This window comes from Urocitellus parryii, chromosome 5 (assembly GCF_045843805.1).
Source record: "Urocitellus parryii isolate mUroPar1 chromosome 5, mUroPar1.hap1, whole genome shotgun sequence".
NCBI lineage: Eukaryota > Metazoa > Chordata > Mammalia > Rodentia > Sciuridae > Urocitellus > Urocitellus parryii.
In genome coordinates, this window is record NC_135535.1 from 7354276 (window position 1) to 7377108 (window position 22833).

General features: G+C 44.8%; 1 protein-coding gene across 1 annotated transcript; it reads left to right on the plus strand.

The window, feature by feature from the left end:
- The first annotated feature begins 100 nt into the window (after positions 1-100).
- On the plus strand, positions 101-22833 carry Desi1 (desumoylating isopeptidase 1). Its single transcript, XM_026405964.2, has 6 exons — positions 101-411; positions 13650-13671; positions 14485-14554; positions 17335-17444; positions 18071-18193; positions 20374-22833. Exons 1-6 carry the CDS (start codon positions 324-326, stop codon positions 20465-20467), a joined length of 507 nt encoding a protein of 168 aa, XP_026261749.1. The 5' UTR covers positions 101-323; the 3' UTR covers positions 20468-22833.

The following is a 22833-nucleotide window of genomic DNA, read 5'->3' on the forward strand; positions in this document are numbered from 1 at the left end:
AATGCTGCGCGGAAGCCCCGCCCCCTTAAGCCCCGCCCCCGGCGCCGGTCAAGATGGTACGCACATGCGCGAAAGTGCGTGTCCCGCCCCCGCCCCCTCTTCGGTACGGATCCTCCCAGTCCCCCCTCTGTCACCTCACAGTAGTCGTTGCCAGTAGCGGGTGTGGGGGCGCGAGCAGCGCAGGGCGGCCTCTCCCCCGCCCCTCAGGCCGGGCCCGGGCTCGGTCCCCCGGCTCCCTCCTCTCCCCACCCCCGTCGGGTACGGGAAGGTCCTAGCCGCTGCCGGGTGCCCGAGGGCCATCGTGGCCGCCGCCACGGGTCCCAATGGAGCCGCCGAATCTCTATCCGGTGAAGCTCTACGTGTACGACCTGTCCAAGGGCTTGGCCCGGCGGCTCAGCCCCATCATGCTGGGTGAGGGGGCCGGGGTCAGGTGGGAAGGAAGGCAGGAGCCAGGCAAGAGGACGCCGGCCGGCCATGGTGGGGGAGAGGTGGGCATTACTCAGGGGGAGACGCAGGGCCCAGAGGTTGGAAGGAAAGGCGGGGTGGAGAGGGATGGGTTTCGGGTTTGGGCTCGCAGAGCCCCATTTTCCTATCTTCGCGTATGATCCAGGGAGAAGGGATGGGAGTCATGCCCTACCCGTTCCTGGGGGCTTGGAAAGAAACCCAGCCCACCAGGGGCCCTTCGATTAGGGGTGAGGTAAGCCAGCTAGATCCTAGCAGGTTCCTCTCCTGGAAGCCCTGTACACTCCTCTTTCCTTGGCGCGGTGTAGGGAAGGTGAGGATGCCTCCCGCGTGGTGCCCCTCGTGGTGAAAGGGACACTGCGGAGGAGATTCTCGGGTGGCCCTCGGAGAGCCTTCCCTCCGTGTCAAAAGTAAACTCCCTCTGCATCCCTGAGGTAGATGAGAAGGAAGAACAAGAGCTGCTCAGAAGGGTCCAACCATCTCCCCCAAGGGTAGAGGTCAAGTCAGGTTAACAAGAGCCCGAACTTCAGAATTCACAAAGTTGGGCCTGACAATGCAGTCTTCTCTCAGCATTTTCAAAGTTGATTGCTTTTGTACTGGGGAGGGATTGGATGCTGTTGTATGAGTAAGGATTAGTAAGGAAAGTATTGCAATTGTGCCCCGTTAAACTGTGTTAATGCTGGGAGAAAAAGTCAGCTCTTGTTTCCGTGTAGATCAAACCTCATTTCTATCCAAATACCAAAATGTCTTGTGTCACATAGAAATTGTCAGGTTTGTAATTTCAGGTAATAATGGGCAGGAAAGGAATTCAGGAATTGAAAATTGAACAGTTTGGGCAACATTCATTTAAATGGCTTGTGTTTCCTGGTTTCTATGAAGACATTGGAGAAAGATTTGGTTTATCTCTGGGAGGCAAGGGGGCAGAGGTCAGGAAAGTATGACTACTTGCATCTTTTCAATGTCCTTGAGTTTATAATGTGTCATAGTGAGTTAAACTTAATCCCTCAACTCTAGGCTAGTGAGTGGTTTCTATATTTGGCTTCACATCAGAATCATCTACAGTGCTTGTAAAAAATATAGTTACCAGTCTGGGATGTAGCTCAGTGGCAGAACACTTAGCATGTACAAGGCCCTGGGTTCAATCCCAACACTACAAAATAAAACAAAAACAAACAAACAAAACCCTTTCACTTTCTTTTTTTTTCTTTTTTTTTTTTTTTTAGTTATTGATAAACCTTTATTTATTTTACATGATGCTGAGAATCGAACCCAGTGCTTCACACATGCCAGGCAAGTGTGCTACCTCTGAGCCACAGCCCCAGCCCCAAAACCCCTTCATTTTCAACATACGTTGTTAAATGAGATAAGAAAAAAATTAAGATTAAAACAGTTCTTTAAATGTGCATGTGTGTGTTTAAAGCAAAGGATATATATGTGCTTGCTTAGGAAAATAATTATCTGGAAGTATACAGGAGAAGTTGGTAATAGTGGCAGCTTATGGAAAGAGGAACTTGATGGAAGAGGGTGGGGGCAACCGCAAGTACTTTTTCTTACTGTTTGAATCCTGTACTATGTATACATTATCTATTTAAATTAAGGAACGTTTCAAATATATGGATTCTAGAGCCATACTTCAAGTACTAAATCAGAATTTCCTGGAGTTTTGGAGCATAAATCTGTATTTTTATATAATTGTTATTATTTGTACTGGGGAGAGATTGGATGCTGTTATATATATATTTATATTACATATAATTTTTAGGTAGCCAACCCATTATTGGACTGAAGTTGTTGAATCAAGTAAGGTAGGGCTAGGAGTATAGCTCAGTAGTAGAGTGCTTGAGGTCCTAAATTCAATCCCCAGCACTGAAAAAAATAATAAGGCAAATTCGAAAGTAAAACTAACAAAAGCACAGTTTGAGGAAGGTGCTAGATTATATAAATCAAGTTCTAACTAAACTCCTTGGAATGAAGCCATTTGTTTAGTTTGCTCATAGTGAGGCAACACTTAGATACTGCCTAGATCTGTAAATAAAAAGTCTCTCCCTTTACACTATATGTTTTTGATCTGTTACTTTTTAGTTTAAAGGGACCTTAAGGATCATTGTTTCTTTCATTCAACAGATATTTGAGTGTCTACTATGTCCTGTGTGTTAACTGAAGATGATAGAATGAACAATGATGTTGTTCACCGCCATAGAGATAGTTTGTGTGAGAGACATTAAAAATAAGCACATATACAAGCATAAAATAAATAAAAATTGTGATATGTGCTGTGCAGGAAGCTAACTGGGTAATGAGATTGAAAATAACCAGAGGTATTTTAAATAAGGATATGAGGTAGGATGAGGAAGAAGTAGCCTCTGGAGGCCAATCAGAGAGTCACAGTAGTGCAGGTAGAAGAGGAAGCAACCTGCCAAGGCCTGGAGGCAGGAGAAAGTCCAGAGTCCTCCTGGTACTGGAACTGAAAGCAGGCCTTTGTAGAGTACACTGGGTGAAGGGAAAAGGGCCATAAGTGAAGGTGAAGTAATAAACCCTTTTAAATAGATGTGAAATCCTAGGAAGACTCAGCCAACCAGGGCAACTTTACTACTTTGGCACATCCTGTTACAATAATGTTTCTGAGGATATCACCTAACTCACATCACATCTAACTCTTCTTTCTCTTTGCTCTTTTTTCATATTTCTTTTAAACCTTTTGGAAAAAACAACAGTCAGCAAAACTAATAGCTATGCTTTCTAGAGTTGAAAATTTACACAGTGATCGTTGCTTTGCTGGTTTATCCCATTAAGATACCACTAACCTTATACATACATATATATATAAATAACCTGGATATATCCCAGTTTTATTAGCTTCCATATATTGATTTCCCATTCCTAAATATATTGAAACTTTAAAAAATCCATTTGTTTCCTGATTTTTGTAAGAATTATAGAAGTATATTAATAGCCATGAGAATTTACAGAGGGCCAGACCCTTTGTTTCTGAGTACTTTGCATGCATTAGAATCTTTACCATATATTTGTGAGAGAGTTCCTGCTCTTACCTTCATTTTTCAATTTAGAAGCCTCAGACAAAGGGAGTTAAGAAATTTGCTCTAAGTCACACAGCTGGTATGTGACAGATCTAGGTTTTGAACACAGGCAGTCTGAGTTCCAAAACTCATGTCACTTTGCTCTACCGTCTCTACTGTGTAATGTGTTCCCATATGATTAGTATAAAGTGGGTACCTTGTTAAAGTATCTAAAGACAGCCAAATGTTAAAGTTCAAAGAGGAAAAAAAAATCTAGGTTCAATGTGTATGTGCCATTTGTAATCTTCTAAAGTTATGATCGTCCTTCCTAACCTACCTTTTTGCAAATTAAATTCATGTGACCTTAACAGCAGAGCCCTGTCATGCTTCAGTTACGTTAGTTCCCCATTATGTGAGACCTCCTCCAGCTCTATTACAGTTCATGATCAGACTAGATAACACTCAGTAAAATTCCCTGAAATCATGTGGACTCCACAGATTTACCCTGTCCTGTTTTTAGTCTCCTGGAGTTGCCTCCCAGGAAGGTATTCCTGTTCCACTGTTCCTCGCTCTCCATGAAAATGGTCTCACAATTATCCTTAGCTTTCTTATTGAGCAGACAGCCTGATTGCAACTTTTCCCCCATATCACCATTTGCCTGATATAATTAGCTATTTTAATTGTACTTCAGTTCTTCCTCTTAATAATTTTAGCTGCTCTTTAAATTTTTATGACCTCTTTTTGTGCTGAAGTACATAGAGAGAAATGCAGAGGTTTGTTTTTTAATTGTGCAAAGAGGTACTTTGTTATATTCTGATCTGAAGTCTTGTGCACCATACATCACATTTATTTTACGTTACAAGCTCTTCTCAAAACTATTCCCAGGTTTAGAGACCTGGGGCCATAGAATATATACATATGTCTTGGTAGAAAGTAATCTAATAAATATTTTAGATTTTAGTCTATGCTCACTTCCTTGCTTAACTCTGCAGTACAAATAGTAATAGGAACTCTGTCCTTTGGGAGTTAATTTCTCTAAAAATAATGTATGTGCACATACAATTAGATAACAGTATAAAGTAGATTATGATTGATGCCAAAATGAGTGGTGCAGCTATTTCAGATGTTTCAGCAGAGTCTCAAGCCCCTGAAGGGCAGGGAATCTATCTCACAGAGATTGGAGCAGGTGCCCAGTGAGGCTTCATTGTTGTGGGTGTGCACACGCACTAGTGTACACTCTACCACTGAGCTCCATCCCCAGCCCAAGTAAATACTTATTAAGGGAATGATTAAGGTTTGAAAATTAAGTAGATACTTGGGAAGCTAAGGCAGAAGGATGACAAGTTTGAGGCCAGACTTGGCAATTTAGCAAGACCCTGTCTCAAAAAAGGGCTGGAGATGTGGCTCAGTGGTACAGCTCTCCTGGGTTTAATCCCCAGTGCTGAAAAAAAAAGAAAAGAAAAATTAAGTAGAATGTATTGATATCTGAGGGAGGTTTTTTAATGGTTTAATGCCATCTATTGTGCTTTGTTTTAGATTTTTATTGTTCATTGTGTGAACTGTTTGATAGCCACTGAATGAATGAATTTAGTAATCCTGCAATTTCTTTATGGCAAAATGGAAACAAATGTGGCTTACAGGACCCTGCTTGTTCCTGCTCCTGCTTATTTTCTGTAGCCTTATCTTTTACCACCTCCTGCTTAACACTCAACACTAGCCTTCCTCAGCTGGGCTCTGCAAGGGAATTGAGCACTGGAAGAAACTGACTTGAGTGAGTGTTTCGTCAATTCTCCCATAAGTACCTTGGAGCACCAGGGCTTCACCCTTGCAGAACCATATCAGAGAAGGGCTGCCACATACCTGACTAGACAGAAGGCCTCAGGGTCTCATTTTCACCTCTGGACTTTTCCTAGGCTGTTCTCCTTACCAGGGGTACTTCATCTCCCTATTTCTTGTTTGACTTCTGCTTATCCTTGAGGTCTTAGCTACAGTGTTGCTTTCTCCAGGAACCTTTCCCTGACCCTCCAGATCTTGCTCATGTGTCTCTGATATCATCCTGTATATTCCTTTAGAAGCATTCATCATGCTGTTTTATAATTGCTTGTTTTCTGACCTCCTTCCACTGGACAAGAAGTTCTATAGGGACAAGAGCCCTCAGTTCTATCCCTAGAGTCTGGCACAGTGCTTGGTATTCAGTGAACATTACCTGGGCAAATGCTGCGAATGCTGCAGGCCTACCCCAAAACATCGCTGCAAGGCAGGCAGTAATTGAGGGGACCCTCTCAGTACTGAGGAAGAGAACTCGCAAGTTATTTTTATCCTAGGAAAGAATCCTGTATTGACAAAGAATGTTGGGCTGGGGATGTGGCTCAAGCGGTAGTGTGCTCGCCTGGCATGCGTGCGGCCCAGGTTCGATCCTCAGCACCACATACAAACAAAGATGTTGTGTCCGCCAAATACTAAAAAATAAATATTAAAATTCTCTCTCTCTCTCCCTGTCTCTTTAAAAAAAAATAAAAAAGAATGTCAATACTAGTATATTAAGTAGTTTTAAACTTACCTTTTTTTTAGTATATATATATATATACACACACACACATATATATTTTATTTTTTAGTTGTCAATGGACCTTTATTTATTTATTTATATGTGGTGCTGAGGATTGAACTCAGTGCCTCACACATTCCAGACATGCACGCTATCGCTGAGCCACAGCCTCAGTCCCTTACTTACCTTTTCGAAGATTAAAATAGTCATTAGTTCTTATGTTTGTTTGGTATTGGGGATTGAACCCAGGGATGTTTTACCACTGAGCTACATTCCCAGTTCTTTCTATTTTTTATTTTGAGACAGGGTCTTGCTAATTTATGAAGGCTGGGCTTGAACTTGCAATCCTCCTGTCTCAGCCTCCTTGATATCTGGAACTATAGGCATGTGCCTCCAGGAAAGGTTCCTGGAGGAAGCAACACTGTAGCTAAGACCTCAAGGATAAGCGAAGTCAGTCAAACAAGAAATAGGGAGATGAAGTATCCCTGGTAAGGAGAACAGCCTAGGAAAAGTCCAGAGGTGAAAATGTGATTTCTTTTTTTTTTTCTTTGTACCAGAAATTGAACCCAGGGGTGCCGAAGCCAAGTGCCAATGTCTCGGCTTGGCACAGAATCACGAGCCACCACACAGCTTTGTAGGTTCAAACAGCAATTCTTTATTCCCGATCTCACACCAGCCTCCACACACGTTCAGGGGCAATTCCAATATGTCTGATCCCAAATCCTACTCCACAAGGCTTTTTCCAAATCCCATTTGAATCTCACGAGAACTCAATGGGAACAAGCAACAGGAACACCCTAATCCCAGCAGCAATAATCTTCAACCTCAACTTCCCTAAAACCCATATTCTTAAACCGGGAACACCCTAAGCCCTAGGACCGGGATACTTCCTCAAACCTGCAGGATACTTCCTCAAACCTGGATCCACCCTCGATCACCTTGAGCAGGGTCATCTTTCTCAAACACACAAGCAAGGTCGCAGCAAATTTCCAAGGCAAGTCCATTTAACATGGGGTACACTGGCAAGGATTACGATGCGTCAATACCTACTTGGTAATGGCCCTCAGCACATGGGTGCTTAACCACTGATCAACATCCCCAGCCCCTTTTCATATTTTATTTAGAGACAGGTCCTCCCTGATTTGCTTAGGGCCTTGCTAATTTGTTGGCTTTCACAATCCTCCTGCCTCAGCCTCCCAAGCTGCTGGGATTATAGTCATGTGCCACCACTTCTGGCTCATGTTGATTTCTTGATGGTTTTCTAGATTCCTTTCTCTGCCCAAAGGAGGGGCAAAGCCTTCTGCTAATAGTCATTTTTTAATATATGATATTGGCTGCAGAGGGCTACAATGACAATGAAAAGTTATCAATGAGAGGTCCCTGTCCTGGGAGACGCATCACTGTCACCCATACTTTGCACTTCTTAGTAGGCTTTTTTTTTCTTTGAGATTCAACCAAGAGATTTTATTGGGGGGCTGCCTGAAGGAAAGGAGAGGCAGAGAGAGGAGAAGAGGAGGGCAGAAAGAGAGAGAAAGAAGAGGAAGAGAAGTAGGCATTTCTTTAACACCAGCACCAGGTGCTGGCCCATAACCAGCACTTATATCTATATGCACAAGGTACATCCATCTCAGTCAGTGAGGTGAGTTAGTGTTCTCTCCTTGGCTTTTTTTAAAATTTAATATTTTTTTTTATTTGTAGATGGACACAATACCTTTTTTTAAATTATTATTTATTTATTTTTATATAGTGCTAAGGATCAATCCCAGTTCCTCCCACATGCTAAGCAAGTGCTCTACCTCTGCACCACAACTCCAGCCCCTCTCCTTGGCTTTGATGCAGCCATTTTTATAATAAGTAGGAGGCTGACTAATGCAGACTTCATTCTACATTCTCTTATTCATGATGAAAAACAGGGCTGATGTCCATGTCTTCCACTGGTTTTCTGTGTTCATACTTAATAGACTTCAAAATGAGTGCATTGTATGTGCCAATAGGCCTGGAGATGCAGCCATCTGACCACCTACTCTGCAAGTGGGAAGTCATCTGCTTCTATACTATGCCAATATCCACAGAACCTAGTTCAGGTCCCAAATGGCCTTGGGCTCTACTTCAGTCTGAAAATACCATCCCCTCTTCACCTACTCTAGTCTGGCCAAGAAATTTTAAAAGTCAGTTCAGTCCCACTTTCCAATGCCTGTCATCCTGTCAAAGCCATGGCCCTCATTCTTTTCCTCCCAAGAGTAGGCTGACATGCAGCAAGCCTTCTTCCTATGCTCCTCCAAAAGTTCATCCTCACATGTGGCTTTGTCTCATTTTCCTACTGGACAAACCATGCATCTTTACTCACCTCTTTGTAAAATGATGTTAATAAATCTTAGCCCTGCCTACCACTTAAAATGTTGTGAGAATAAGGATAACCATAAAGGTCTTGATGAATTAATAAAAGAAAGAATGCATAAATGAAAGAATTTTTTTTTAGAGAGAGTGGGAGAGAGAGAGAGAGAGAATTTTTTAATATTTATTTTTTAGTTCTCGGCGGACACAACATCTTTGTTTGTTTGTGGTGCTGAGGATCGAACCCGGGCTGCACGCATGCCAGGCGAGCGCGCTACCGCTTGAGCCACATCCCCAGCCCAGAGAGAATTTTTTTCTGTAGCTCCTATCACAATTCTATGATTGAGGATTTTTTGTTTTTGTGTTTGCAGGGGGGATAGAGGGGTGTTTTTGTTGTTGTTGTTGTTGTTGTTGTTTACTTTGAGATGAGGTCTTGCCATTTTGCCCAGGATGGCCTCAAACTCCAGGGCTCTAGGGATCATCTCCTGCCTCAGCCTTCCAAGTAGCCCGAACTACAGATCACTTCATCATGTCTGGCAGAGTGGATGAGAAAAAGTGAACCTTGATGCAGCCAAATAACAAGAATAATGTCTAGCTTATAGGCAAATTTAGTGATGGATACAGAGAATATAAAGGAGAGTAAAGTAAGGACTTGTTTTTCAGGTATAAAATACCTGACAAGATGATCTCTAAGGCCCCTCTTCAAATTATTGTAGCAAGATCTATCTGAGCTGATGCATCTGTCACTGAGTGTGGTTACCTTAGGGGCAGTAGCTGACCCAACTGGAGCACAATATGCCAGGGTTGCAGAGTCATTTGAATAATGCAGGGCAGCCAAGATTAGGGATAAGAACTGTGGTCTCAGTGGCACTGTGCAGCAGCTAACAGCACTGACTAAACTGAATAGAATAGGTCATCTCAGCAGATGTCCATGTAGCATCTTTAGTCCAGGTACTTTAGGTGATGGAGGTACAGTGATGTGTAAGGAACTGTTCTTGTCTTTGAGGCAGTTGTAGTCCAACTGGGGAGAAGGACACAAATAGGAGAATAGCTATAAAACTTTTGAATTATAGCCAGCCATGGTCATGCACATCTGTAATCCCAGCAACTCAAGAAGCTGAAGCAGGAGGGATCATAAATTCAAGGCCAGTCTGAGCAACTTAGACCCTAAGCAACTTAGTAAGACCCTGTCTCAAAATAAAAAAATAGAAAGGGTTGGCAATATGGCTCAGTGATAAAGCACCCCTGAATTCAGTCCCCAGTACCAAAAACAAAAGCTAAAACAAGACTGTTTGTGGAGAAGCCAGCAGGCCTCAGCACTGAAGGCCTGAAACATTTCAAAACTTCTCATGGGTGCTGGTCCAAAGTCCCCTGGCTGCCCTGTGCCCTCAGGCTTTGCCTCATTCTTACTTTGTCATTCGTCATCTCTTTTAACCCTAGAAATGTTATGAAGCAGACTGTTATTGTTATGCCTGTCCAGGGCTGAGGATGTAGCTCAGTGCAGGGTGCTTGTGAGGCATGTGTGAAGCCTTGGGACTTCCCAGTGTCCCTGGCACTGCAAAGAACTAAATAGCACTGTGGGATAGAACTTCCTGCAGTGATGGAAATGTTCTAGACCTGCACTATAACCACATGTGGCTCTAGAGTACTTGAAACATGGTTAGTGCAACAGAGGTACTCAGTTTGTGCTTTTATTTAATTTTAATGTTAATAGTGACGTGTGGTCGGTCAGTGGCTACTCTTAGCTTGCGCTTAGAGTCCCCAGCTTCTTCAAGACCTGGTGTGATCCAGCCTCCACTACCTGTCTTATCTCTGCTTTTCCTCTCTTCACACCCTAGTCTAGCCCGCTCTGGCTTCCTTTCAGTCCTTCAGATATATCTGGTCTGTCCAGCCTCTGAATGGCTTCTCCCCTTACCCACTTCAAATCTTGGCTCAAATGTCATCTTTACAAAGAGGCCCACCCTGACCATCCCTCAACTCCCTGTCTCCTCTACCCTGTTCTTGTCTTTTTTCCCTATACACTCACTATTGCTAACATGTTATGACATTATTAGTAGTATTATTGACCCTCCCTCCCCTCACCTGTTAAGTGTCATGAAAGAGTTTTTTATCTCCTTATTTGCTGATGTATTCCCAGTGCAATTAATAGTGCCTGAAACATAACACTCACTCAATAAAGATTGGCTCACTCATAGGAATCACACCTGGCCTGCTTACCCAGACCTATGTTCTCAATCACTGCATGTTTTTTCCTCTTGGTGAGTGCAGTATTTTCTCAAAGTGTATGAGAGAAGCTTCATTTGAAAGAAAAAACAAGAGAAAAACAAGTGTCCCTCATCTGCCCAGTACCACTGAATCATACATGTCTTAGAAGGAAATAAACAAACCACAACTTAGACAACAGCTGTTTTATAAATGGCAGACCAGAAGACTGTATCAGCTCTGTTTAAAATGTAGTGTTAGTCCTCCCATTTTACTTATAATAAACAGGAAGAGGAGACTTCAAGAATCGGGAAAAGAGTGGTTCCAACTTCATGGCTAGTAGAGTCCAGCAGAGCCCAGCAATGGAGAGATGGATACCACCCTCCTCGGCATCCAGTGTGGTTCTGATCAACTTCTGGAATTTCAGCTCAGTTTGGATAAGGGCAGAGTCTGCCCTATAAAAACCCCACCTCAGAAACCCACGCCAGGATCCCTCCATCCATTTGTGGTCTTGTGGGCCAGAGCAGCAGATTTCTTAGTGAAAAGGAAGCTGCCTCTGGGATTGGAAGACCAATAGAAAAAAAAACTCTGGCATATTTCATTTTTCTTTGTTATTCCATTTAGTCTGCCAAGACTTTAACAGCCAAGAATGAAATGTTTATACATAAAATAGAGCATTTTGTAGTAATTCCCTGGATGCTGAAATCGTTAGAGCTTGCCCACCCATCCTGAAGAACTCATTTTTTTCCAAGAGTGAAAGGAGTAGGATTTACTCAAGTGTGAAGAATAGAAACACAGGGCTGGGGTTGTGGCTCAGGGGTAAAGCAGTTGCCTGGCATGTGTGATTCTCAGCACTGCATATAAATAAACAAGTTAAATAAAGGTTCATTGACAACTAAAAAAAAAAAAATTAAAAAAAAGGAATAGAAACAAACAAAAGACTAGAAATAGAATTATTGTAGGGGTAAGAGGGGACCCAATATGGGTGGCCCAGAAGAACTCATTTTATCTATTGGAAGTCTTTGTTTGTTTGTTTGTTTGTTCTAATTAGTTATGCACGATAGCTCTTTTGGAAGTCTTAACTCCTTTCCCAAGGTCACTAGGCCTATGATATCCTCTATTTATCAGTTTTCTATGTACCACCTACTGATACTTCACATACATTATTATCAGTCACAACTCTATATTGGAGAAGCCAAGGCTTAGGAAGGTGGCCCAAAGTCCACCATCCTTAACATGTAGAAAAGCCAATGTCTGACCTATTGGGTTTTCTTAGCCACCTCTGAGGACAGAGTGTGAGCCACCATCAGCAGGTCCTCATGGAGAGGCTGTGGCTCCTCCTTTCTCATACAGAGAAGAAATTAGGTTAAAGTCGTATTATTTAAAAGTTTCCTAGGGACTGTGGGTGTGGTTCAGTGGTAGAGCATTGGCTTAGCATGTGCAAGGCCCTGGGTTCCATCCCCAGCATTAGTCATTCAATCAAAGTAATACCTTAAAGAGCTAGATATTTATTTGAAATCTCATAATTTACCTAAGAAAGGGAACAACAATGTAAAACACCAAGAAAGAAGCCCAAGCATGGGGCTTTCCTTTCACACAGTGCTTTGATCCTCTAGAGAGCCACAAGGCACACAGTAAAGGTGGCACTTTGCAATCAGTAAGTGACTGTATGAGCTGGTAGCCCCAGGTAAGTGGGTGAGGTTTGCTCATGTCCCCATGTCCTTCGCACCTTCCCCTCCCTCCTGTCACTGTGGTGCACTGACCTCCCGACTCTAGCCTGCTCTCTCCCTTCTTCCCTCCCGTTCATCTTCTCGGCTGCAGCTACAGTTAATCTTTTAAAAGTGTGGGTGCGGTCACAGCGCTCCCCTGCCAACAGCACCTCCATCCAGGCCACCCTGCCTTGCCGCAGCCCTGCTGGCCACTCTTCCTCTTGTCACCATCACTGCGTCCTGCCCTCCAGGGCCTCAGTCTTCACAGCTGTACCTTTGCTTGTACTCTTCTCTCTGGCAGAAACGTCCAGCCCTGCCCCTGCTCGCTCATGGGTTGAACTGAAGCTCACAAAGGTAGTTTATCTTTATCTTTATTACACATAGCTCCTAATTTTACCACTATTATAGAGCTTATCAACATTGTGTCTTAGTTAATGATTTACGTGTCTCCTTCCACTTGACTTTGAGCTCCTTAAAGGCAGGACAGTAATCTGTGTTTGTATTTCCACACCTAGCTTACTGGCATACAGAGGTATAGAATAAATGTGCATTGGGCTGGGAGCGTGGCTCAGTGGTAGAGCACGTGCTTAGCATATATGAGGCCCTGAGTTCAATCCCCAGTACCAAAAGAATAAATGCACATTGATGCATATATTTGCCAAATTTGGTTCCATTATTTTCTGAAGGATTTTACCTCAGTGAAGAAATACTATCAGCTTTTATTGTTTTACTCTAGTCTTATTGAAGCAGAGACAGAAATTAAAAAGGCAAAGTTGAGCTGGGTATCCAGCAACTCAGGAGGCTGAGGCAGGAGTTTGAGGCCAGACTGGGCAACTTGGTAAGACCCTGTCTCAAAATTTAAAAATTAAGAGGGCTGGGATGTAGCTCTGTGTTAAATCCCCAGTACTGGAAGAAAAGGAGAAAAAGGTAAAGCTGACTTAACCCCAAAGGCAAAAGAAGAACAGGCATAAAACTGTGTAATAAGTTTACCATATTAAGTACACATAATAAGTGTACCAGCAGAATTTTTTTTCTCTTGGTACTGGGGATCAAACACAGGACCTCATCCATGCTAGGCAAGGCTCTATATCACTGAGCTACACTCCCAGGCCCCCAGCCCTTATACCAGTAGGGTGGGTTGGTTGGTTGGTTTTAATCTTGCTTTCTGGTAAAGGATTCTGGTTACTTTTCAACTTACTAAACAGTGCACCCTATCATGACCTGAGGACGGCAATGGAGGAGAGCTGAATTCCTAGAAATTTCTCCCAGGAGACTTCTAATAGGTTCCTCTGGGTTTGAGTGCCCTTCTAAATATACTCAGACTGAGGAGCCATTTAATCCAATCCCAAGTGGCTAAATCTCTCCTTTTCTCCACAGGGAAACAACTGGAAGGCATCTGGTGAGTCGGGTGGGGCCACTCAGTGGACTGCTTTAGGAAACTGCTCAGCACTCTCAGCTTCAGGCCCCGCCTGTGACTTCCAGCTTGAAACCCAGCCCTCTGCCTCCTATACCTCCTAAAGCAGCCGTTCTCCATCAGGGATTTTTGCCACTCCACCCCCGCCACTGGATGTTTGGCTGTGTCCAGAGACATTTTTGTCGCAGCTAGGGGGAGGATGCTACCAGCAGCTAGTAGCTAGAGGCCTCAATGCCTCTCAGCATCCTATAATGCACAGGACAGCCCCCACAACCAGGTTTATCCACCCCTAAATGTCAGTAGTGCCGAGGTGGAGAAACCCTGACCTGTAGCCCCAGCAGCTCTCCACACCCACAAGTGCAACCAACTGTGGATTGAAAATATTGAATCTGTATTGAACACTTGCAGGCTTTTTTCTTATTCCCTAAGCAATAGAGTATAACAGCTATTTTCATAGAATTCACATTGTATTGGATATTATAAGTAATCTTGAAATGACTTAAATTATACTTGAGGGTGTGCATAGATTCTTTGCAAAAATTATACTGTTTTATATAACAGACTCGAGCATGTGTGGATTTTGGTATCTGTGGGGGGAGGGGGTGTTCTGGAACCAGTGCTCATGGACACGGAGGGGCAACCATATTTATCTTACTTATACCATTATTTGATTAGTTTCATAAGACTAGTCACCACATTCACATCCTTGGGCAGAAATTGTTCTCATAGCAGTATGGTGCTTGCTTTTTCTTGGATAAGTTTCCCTTTTCTGGCTCACTGTGTCTCTCTGTGTGGCAGGCACACCTCCATAGTTGTGCACAAGGATGAGTTCTTCTTTGGCAGTGGCGGTATCTCCAGCTGTCCCCCGGTGAGTGTCTTCCCCCACACCCTGACCTGCAGTCTTGGGTTCCTGTGAGGACCAAGAATTTTGCTTTTACTATGTACTTGGCCTCTGGCCTAGTGTATAGAGGCCTGTGGTGTAGCCTCATAAAGACCTTAAGACTCGTTCAGGGCCTGGGGATGTAGCTCAGTGGTAGAGCACTTGCCCAGCATCCAAGACCCTGGGTTTGCTCTCTAGCACCACCACCAAAAAAAAAGGCGAGGGTGGTTGGGAATTATTCAAGAAAACCTTGCCCTTCTCTTTGCTCCCATCTCACCTGTGGTTCCTTCCTTCTGGAGCTGCTTCTGTATCTCCGCAGGGAACTATGTAAGCTCCTCATGAGCTGAGATTGGATTTTACCCTTATATCCTATCACAACATAGAACCTGGCTCACAGTAGGACTCCCATCCATGTTGAGCTGAACAGAGAGGTAAAGTGACTTGCTCAAAGTTACACAGCCAGTAAGCAACAGCAGTCCTAGAGCTCAAGTTTCTCTTATTCATACCCCAAGCCTTTTCCAGAACATTATATTAAGAGATATCTGAAGGTGATCACAGGAGGTGCTCAAGCAAAGGCAGCACCCATCATTCTGAGTCTCATAAGTGGAAAGCCATTTTTTTAAATCCCAATTTGTTATATATGACGGTAGAATACATTTCTTTTTTTTTTTTAAGAGAGAGAGAGAATTTTTTTAATACTTTTTTTTAGTTTTCGGTGGACACAACATCTTTATTTTATTTGTATGTGGTGCTGAGGATGGAACCCAGCGCCCCGCGCATGCCAGGCAAGCGTGCTACCACTTGAGCCACATCCCCAGCCCAGTAGAATGCATTTCAACTCATATTACACATATAGAGCACAGTTTTTCATATCTCTGGTTGTACAAGGGAAACGCTTCTTGATCTCATCTCTCTCATTTCTCCAGAGCTTTCACCGTAGTCCAGGCCAGCCTCGTGTCTAACCTGTATTGTGGCAATAGCCTCCTGAGCTCCTTGCGTCCGCTCTTTCTCCCTCACTGTCCTCCACGTGGGAGGCAAAGTGATGTTCTCAGAGTGATCATCGAATCCTGATATTCCCTTGCATTAACCAGAATTCTCCCACTTGCTCTTGGAATAAAACTCAGAAGGCTCAGCATGGCTCCAAGGCCCCCTGTGCTCCGGCTTGTCTCCCTCTCGGCCAGCCTCTGTTTGGGTTGCACACTCCCCACCTCTGCCCACTTCTCATTCCTGAGGCACCCATTGGACATTTAAACCTGTACTCCAACCTTTACCTGCATGTTACTCTTCATCCTTCAAATCTGAGCTCAGTGTCCCTTTTTCAGGCAAGTCTTGCCTGACCCCTCAGAAGGGGAAGGTTCGTCATATATTCTAATGGCATTTTGTACTTTCCAAGCACGACCATTATTGCAGTTTATAATTATACACTGGTTTATGTTTTTATCTGCCTTCCTGCTGGACCGTAAGTTCCGTGAGGGCAAGAATCTCATATCTCCAGTGCCTATCTTAAGGCACAGTACATCGAAAATTCTTCACATGTATGAATAATAGGAGGTCATGGTGACCCCTTAGTCTCTTACCACTCTGAGAAAGTATCCTCTGACTACCTGTCCTGTTTACTGTGCCTTCCCCTAGAGCAATGTCCACTACATAGAAAGTTCTCGGTGGCCATAAATCATGACCTTTTCAGGCAGCTCTGTTCTGGGGTGTTCTCCCTTCCCAGATCTGTCCTCATCCATTTCCTGTTACTTCCCCTTTGAACAGGCATCAGTCTGTCAGCATCCTGTGGCACTGACTGAGGGTTTTCTGTAGGTGTCTCAGGCCAGCAGCTCTCCTGTCCATCTGAATATTAGCCTCATAGTTCAAAACTGAACTAAGTTGTGGAAATAATTGCTAACCTGCCAGATTTCTCACAGTCCTTCACATTTTCACATTGTTACAAAGAGCATCCAGTATGTCACAGGAGAAACTGGCTGTATTTTGCTGAAACCAAGGCATGGAAAGCTGGCCTTTTAAGTGTGAGCCATTTCTAGTGTTCTATTCTGTCCTCGTGATCAGGCATGTTGAGGACAAAATGAGACTACAAATACTGGGTTTCTCTCTCTTTATCAACTGGATGAGTGGATTGCATAAAGTCGGACCTGCAAGAGGACCAGCTTCCCAGTTCCAACAGTAGCAGGAAGCCCAACATCTTAGCTGTGCTGCTAGCATCTGACAGTTCAAGGTCCAATAGGAAGCTCTAAGCCACTGTAATCTTGATACAAACAGGAAATAACCCTCTTCGTCTACCCAGAGGGCTCTGAAAGTCAAATAAGAAGTTGGAGCAGAGTGCTTGTGGTTTTCTGAAAGGGACCCCATTAAAAAAATTCAAGCAGGGCATGGTGGTGCATGCCTATAATTCCATTGACTTGGGAGGCTGAGGCAGAAAGTTTGAGGCCATCATGGGCTAATAAAGACTAGACATATAAGTTAGTAGTAGAGCATCTCTAGGTTCAGTGCCCAGTACTAAAAAAAGGTAAAAATTAAAAAATGACCAGGGATGTAGCTCAGTGGTGGCGAGGCAAGTGTATGCCTCTGGATTCAATCCCAGAACCCCAGGGGGCAAAAACAAAACCAAGGACTGGACGGGGGGACAGCATGGAGGGTTGTAGCTCAGTGGTAGAACACTTTCCCAGCATGTACAAGACCCTGGGCTTGTTCTCCAGCACTATAAAACAAAAAACAAAACAAAGATTGTGATTTAATGCCTTTTTTTGAATTGGCTCTTTTAGGGAGGGACATTGCTTGGGCCCCCAGATTCTGTGGTTGATGTGGGGAGCACAGAAGTTACAGAAGAAATCTTTCTGGAGTACCTGTCCTCCCTGGGGGAGTCTCTGTTCCGGTGAGTGAAGGTGGGGTGGGAGTGGTGTCTGTCTCCCTGACAAGATAGTCAGCCCCTGGGGGGCAGCCACTGTGTCTGTCCAGGAGCACTCAACACAAAGCCTGGTCCAATTGTTACTAAATGAATATGAAGAGAAGGCATAAAAAAGAGCCCAAGGTTGTTGGCGACAGATACTCTACCCCAGCATACTTTCTGCTGAAACTTTTAGAGGAAAGATGGGCTGTTCGTTCCTGCTGATGAAAAATCAGTAAATGCTGTTCTCAGCCTCTACTGGCCAAGTGCTTTGTCCTGAACATCAAAAGCAGGGTTTGTAGCTGGATTGGGATGAAATGCAAACATAAGCAGATTTTCTCTTAAGAAGCTTTAGTCAGTTTAATAAGAGTTAAATGCTACTGCTCTGCTCATGTGAATGCAGACTCCAAAACTGCAGGAGCCGCATTTTTTAGTTCATCCTTCTAACTTGGTTGTCAAGGTCCAGTGGGGTAGAAGGTACTATCCTTGGCATGAGGGACCCTTGCAGTCCTCACCCTCAGCTGTGCTCACCTTTCCACTTCCTGGTTTGAGTAGTTTCACATCGATGCTTTCTGGCTTTCTCATCCGTTTCCTAATCTTTCTTACAATGCCAGAGGTGAAGCCTATAACCTCTTTGAACACAACTGTAACACCTTCAGCAACGAAGTGGCACAGTTCCTGACTGGGCGGAAAATCCCTTCTTACATCACTGACCTGCCCTCTGAAGTTCTCTCCACGTAAGTTGAGCTCTGTCTCTGCCCTGCCTTGGCCAATCTTGAAAATCCCCACTCAGTGCCCCTCCCCTGCCCACATCTGCCTTCCCTACTGGCAGCAGAATCCTTCCAACCAGGCAGACCTGTCCTGACAGCAGGTTCTACCACCAAAGGCCACCATTCTCCCCACCTGCTAATGCACACCTGTATCATGTTCACCCTGCTTGAAGTTAGACCATGGGCCTGACACAACTGCACAATTTAGAAGCTCACTTCAATATTTGGACAAAATCCTGGCACCTATCTTTCCCATCATGCACAAAGTGTGCCCTCCCCTGCAGTACCAACTTAAGTGCAGTGTTGGGTAGATGTGGAGAGGAGGTCTGAGGAAGAGCAAGGTGGCTTATTTCACAACTGTTGTTGCTTTCTTCCATTGCCCCCTGACCACTTTGACTCCCTCAAAACCAGGTTCTGGGCTGGGGGTTCAGGAAGTACAGCACTTGCCTCGAAAGCACAAGGACCTGGGTTCAATCTCCAGCACTGCAAAAACAAAAAGACCTAGTTCTGCTTGCCCATGAACAGTCCTCAGTAGTTTTTTTGTCCTTTTCAGTACTGGGGATTGATCTCAGAGTTGCTTTACCACCAAACCACATCCCCAGCTCTTTTCATTTTTTATTTTGAGATAGGGTCTCACTGAGTTGCCCAAGCTGGCCTCAAATTTGCAACCTTCCTGCCTGAGCCTCCTGGGTTGCTGGGATTGTAGGTGTGTGCCACCACACCCAGCTTTACTAGTTGTTTTCTTCAAGGACACTTTGTAGCTCCTCTGCCTTGATGTTGTCCCAGCCCTGGAAGGCTTGTGGGCCACCATCCATGGAGTGTCATCCCCTAAAAGGGCACACACCTCCAAAGCCATCCCACCTTCTCCCTCCCTTTGCTGTTTACTGGTTCAGGCAGCCCCTGCCTGCTCCAGGACCATGTTTATTTATAGACTCAGTTTCTCCTGAAGTAGGGTCCTGCCCAACAGGATGTTTAGCCGGCAGGTTTAGCCAGCTCCACAAGGTGAGCTGTTTTTCACACCTGGGTAGAAACCTCTCACGAAACACTTGCCTAGGAAACAAGACTGCTGAAGAGTCCCAGCCTCCCAGCCTTGGCCCTGACCTCCTGTTCCTTGGTGGGTATGTGCAATCCCACAGCCCTGCTGATGGATCTAGGTTATGGGGCCCTGAGCAAACTTGCACAGCCGGAATGTTCTTGCTGTTATTGATGGGTGGAGTTCCTGGACTTGTCTGAATTAGGGTTGATGTTTCTAGGTTTCATCTGTTTACACTTTGGAGTACTTATTCCCTTGAACTTGGGGATGATTTTCAAAACGGCAGCACCACTGGAGAAAAAGCCTGTGCTTGAGGTGTGTTGTGGACCACCTTATTTAAGGGTGTAGTTACCATGAAAAGCCTCCAAACTCCAGTATTTGCAGTGACTTTTCCAGCTAAGTTACTAGGAGAGAAAGCTTAGTGTCCTTTAGAAAATGACATCAATATCTTCTGACAACTTGGCCACTTTTTTTCTGAATATTCCCTGGAAGACTTCAGTTCCTAGAAGAATCTAGTTGTGTGCCATTCTCACTCCTGACTTTATCTTTTCAGATCTTTTTTGTTTGTTTATTTCTTTTTAGTTATGCATAACTCTATATTTTTTTCTTTTGCCTCAGTTTCCCTGGTTCAACTTAATTTTTACTTTCTTCTTCACAAAAATTAAAGACACACATACATCAAGTACAGAAAAGCTGTAGTTCCCTGTGGGTAGGCAGCCTGTTCAAACCATAGCTCACCAGACCTTAGAGCCATGGATAACAAAACTGTAGTACCCACTAAGGAGGGGCCCCCGCTAGTGACAGCACAGAGCAGGCTCCTTGAGAGATGCCCTTTGTATTAGTCAGCTTTCCATGACTGTAACAAATACCTGAGATAAGCAGCTTATATTGAGCAAAAGTTTATTTGGGCCCAGTTTCAGTCCAAAGTTGCTTTGCCCAATTGCCGTTGGGCTTGCAGTGAGGCACCATGGCAGGAAGCAGAGAGAGGAGGAGGAGAACATGGGCCCTCTGTATCCAAACCATAGCCCTGCCCTTGCCAGCAACCACCTTCCACTATCTGTCTGTGGGCAAACCACACCCAGAGCCCACCCAGCTCTTGTCTGTTTCCCCGCAGGCCCTTCGGACAGGCACTCCGACCGCTCCTGGACTCCATCCAGATCCAGCCTCCTGGAGGGAACGCTGTGGGCAGACCCAATGGCCAGAGCTAACAGGACTGCACGGGACCGCCCGCGTCTCCAGGGCTTTTCCTTTTTAAACAAAACAAACCCTACCAGATTTCTATTTTATAATTTTACATCAGAGCTAACAACCAGGGGACGGCTTTTTAAAATCCCAGGGAAGGAGATCGTCAGGCCGCATGTAGGACAATGCTGCTAAGAAACAGAACAAAATGCCACCCCTTCTAATAGTATTATACTAATTTATTAAGGCTGTCTTGTCTGTGAGTTCACTTTTGACGCTGTTTCCTAAGCGTCCTCCACACTGGAGAAACGGAGGGGATTTGTTTAAGCAAAAAGCAAGAGGCACAGTTTGGAGGAGCCCCAACCTAGAACCTCCTTCCAGAGAATACCCACACTCCACCCAGGTTGCCACACCTGTGGGACCCAGGTGAGTTTTGCAACATCGTGACCAGAAGCAGTTACTCTCTAGTGGTTCATGCACCAAAGGATTTGGTACACTTGGGACCAGTTGCAGGGTGACTAACCCAGCCTAAGTGAACTCTTTAGCTGCAGCTCCCCGACCTTCCCTCCCCTGTCCCAGCCCATGGGGCCAGGGCTGGAGCAGCTAGAGCCTCAGGATCACAGGAGAGTGACAGCAAGAAAACAGGATAAAGCCATTCCCCCTTCCACCTGGACTGATTGCAAAATTTTCTGCCATCAGTTTTGGAAAACCTGCTTGCTGTCTACCACAGGGCTCTCTCCCTCAGCATAGCTGACCGATGGTCATGGCTGAAGGTCTGGGCTTGTGCAACAGAGACCCAAGCCTTCTGTCTGCAAACAATGATGAAGGTAATTTGCAGTCACTTAGAACCACCTACCCAGACCGATATGCAGTATTCAGCTAGGGACCAAGGGGATATGATTCCCTGCTCTAGGAAGATACCCCTGATGTAGAAAGAATAATGATGCAGAATCACGGTGGCAAGAAAATTTAGAATTGTTTCCAATAGGAACTTTTACATTATCCTAAATATGTTTTGAAGGCACATGTCATTTCCATTGTCATTCTGGCTTTAAGGAGGCCTGGTTGGAGTGTGAGAGGGCATTTTCCTAAAGACTTGCTACTAGAAACTCATGGGCAGGGAACAGTCTGGAATCCCGGATCTGGAGAGGCTCTCAGACTTCCTTTCTTTACACAAACCAGTGAGTGAGGAGAAAGGACTCGGCTGCCAGGTGCCTAAGTCGTGGCTCTCCCCCTTGGGTCCCTGCCACTTCTAAACTTGAGTTCAATTGCTCCTTCCGGGGCAGGCGCCTTTCCTCCCCGAAAAGCTGCTGCTCATCCCTGGCCCCATCCCCACCGTCTCTGCCATTATCCATAGCAGGTTGGCATCATCAGGGTCTCAGCTAGAGGAAAAGATGTCATTCTGCCTTAGTATTTGCTGTGATCTGACCAGGGCCATGTACAGCTGGGATACCAAGTGATATTTGGAACTTTAAAGATTAGAGGCCAAATGAATGAGCAGTCTCATTCTTCTCAAAATCCACTGAACTGCTGGTGGACATAGATAAATTGCAGTGGAAACCAACAGGGATTCTTTAATATTGATTCACTTGTGGAATTGGCCCAGGAAGAACGGGTGTCCGAAACTGGGTTTCTTCTGGGCAGGTGGCAGGTTGGCCTCAGCCATTGCCCTGCCTCCCACCAGTTGGCTCTTCAGCTTGCCTGGCCCAGAACTCCCTCTTCCCAGTTCCTGCTCCAGAGCTGTCTTCTCTATCTGGGGGGCAGTGGGCTGTTTTCTGCCATGTCCAGGCTCAACTGGTTTTGCTCCTTGTAGCAAGTCACCCTCAGGCCCAGAACTATTCTGAGTTATTCTGAGTGGCTCCCCTGAGGGAATTTGAGTCATTTGATTCCTCAAAAAGTCCCCCCTTCATGCCCAGCAGCCATTCGTGCCAATGCGGGGAGATGGAGGGGTGAGCAGCCTCCCAGAGCTCTGCAGGAGGCAGACTCCCATCCCCCTCTGCAAGCCCCACTGTCACTCTCTGTGGTAGCCCAGGCCCAGGCTAGGACCCTAGCACCATCCTCCCCTCTCTCTGTCTATCCCAGAACCTCAGGGGCATACTTGTGACCAGCTAACTCCATGTGGGCATGTATAGGCAAACAGAACGGGAAATGAGTCATGTCTTTGTGTTACACAGTGGACACCTCTGTAGACGTCCATTGGTTTAAAGGGTCAGAGAAGGAAGAGGGATGAGACCATTCCCCTCTCCCAGAAATAAATCTTGTACCTTCGAGATTCCTTTATGCCCTTGAAGTCAAACTAAAAATTGTGTCTAGTATGGAGGTGTCTGCTGGTTGACATTGTTTTTTCTAATGCAATAAACATTTCTGCCTGCTGCTTTGTGTGGTGCTTGGG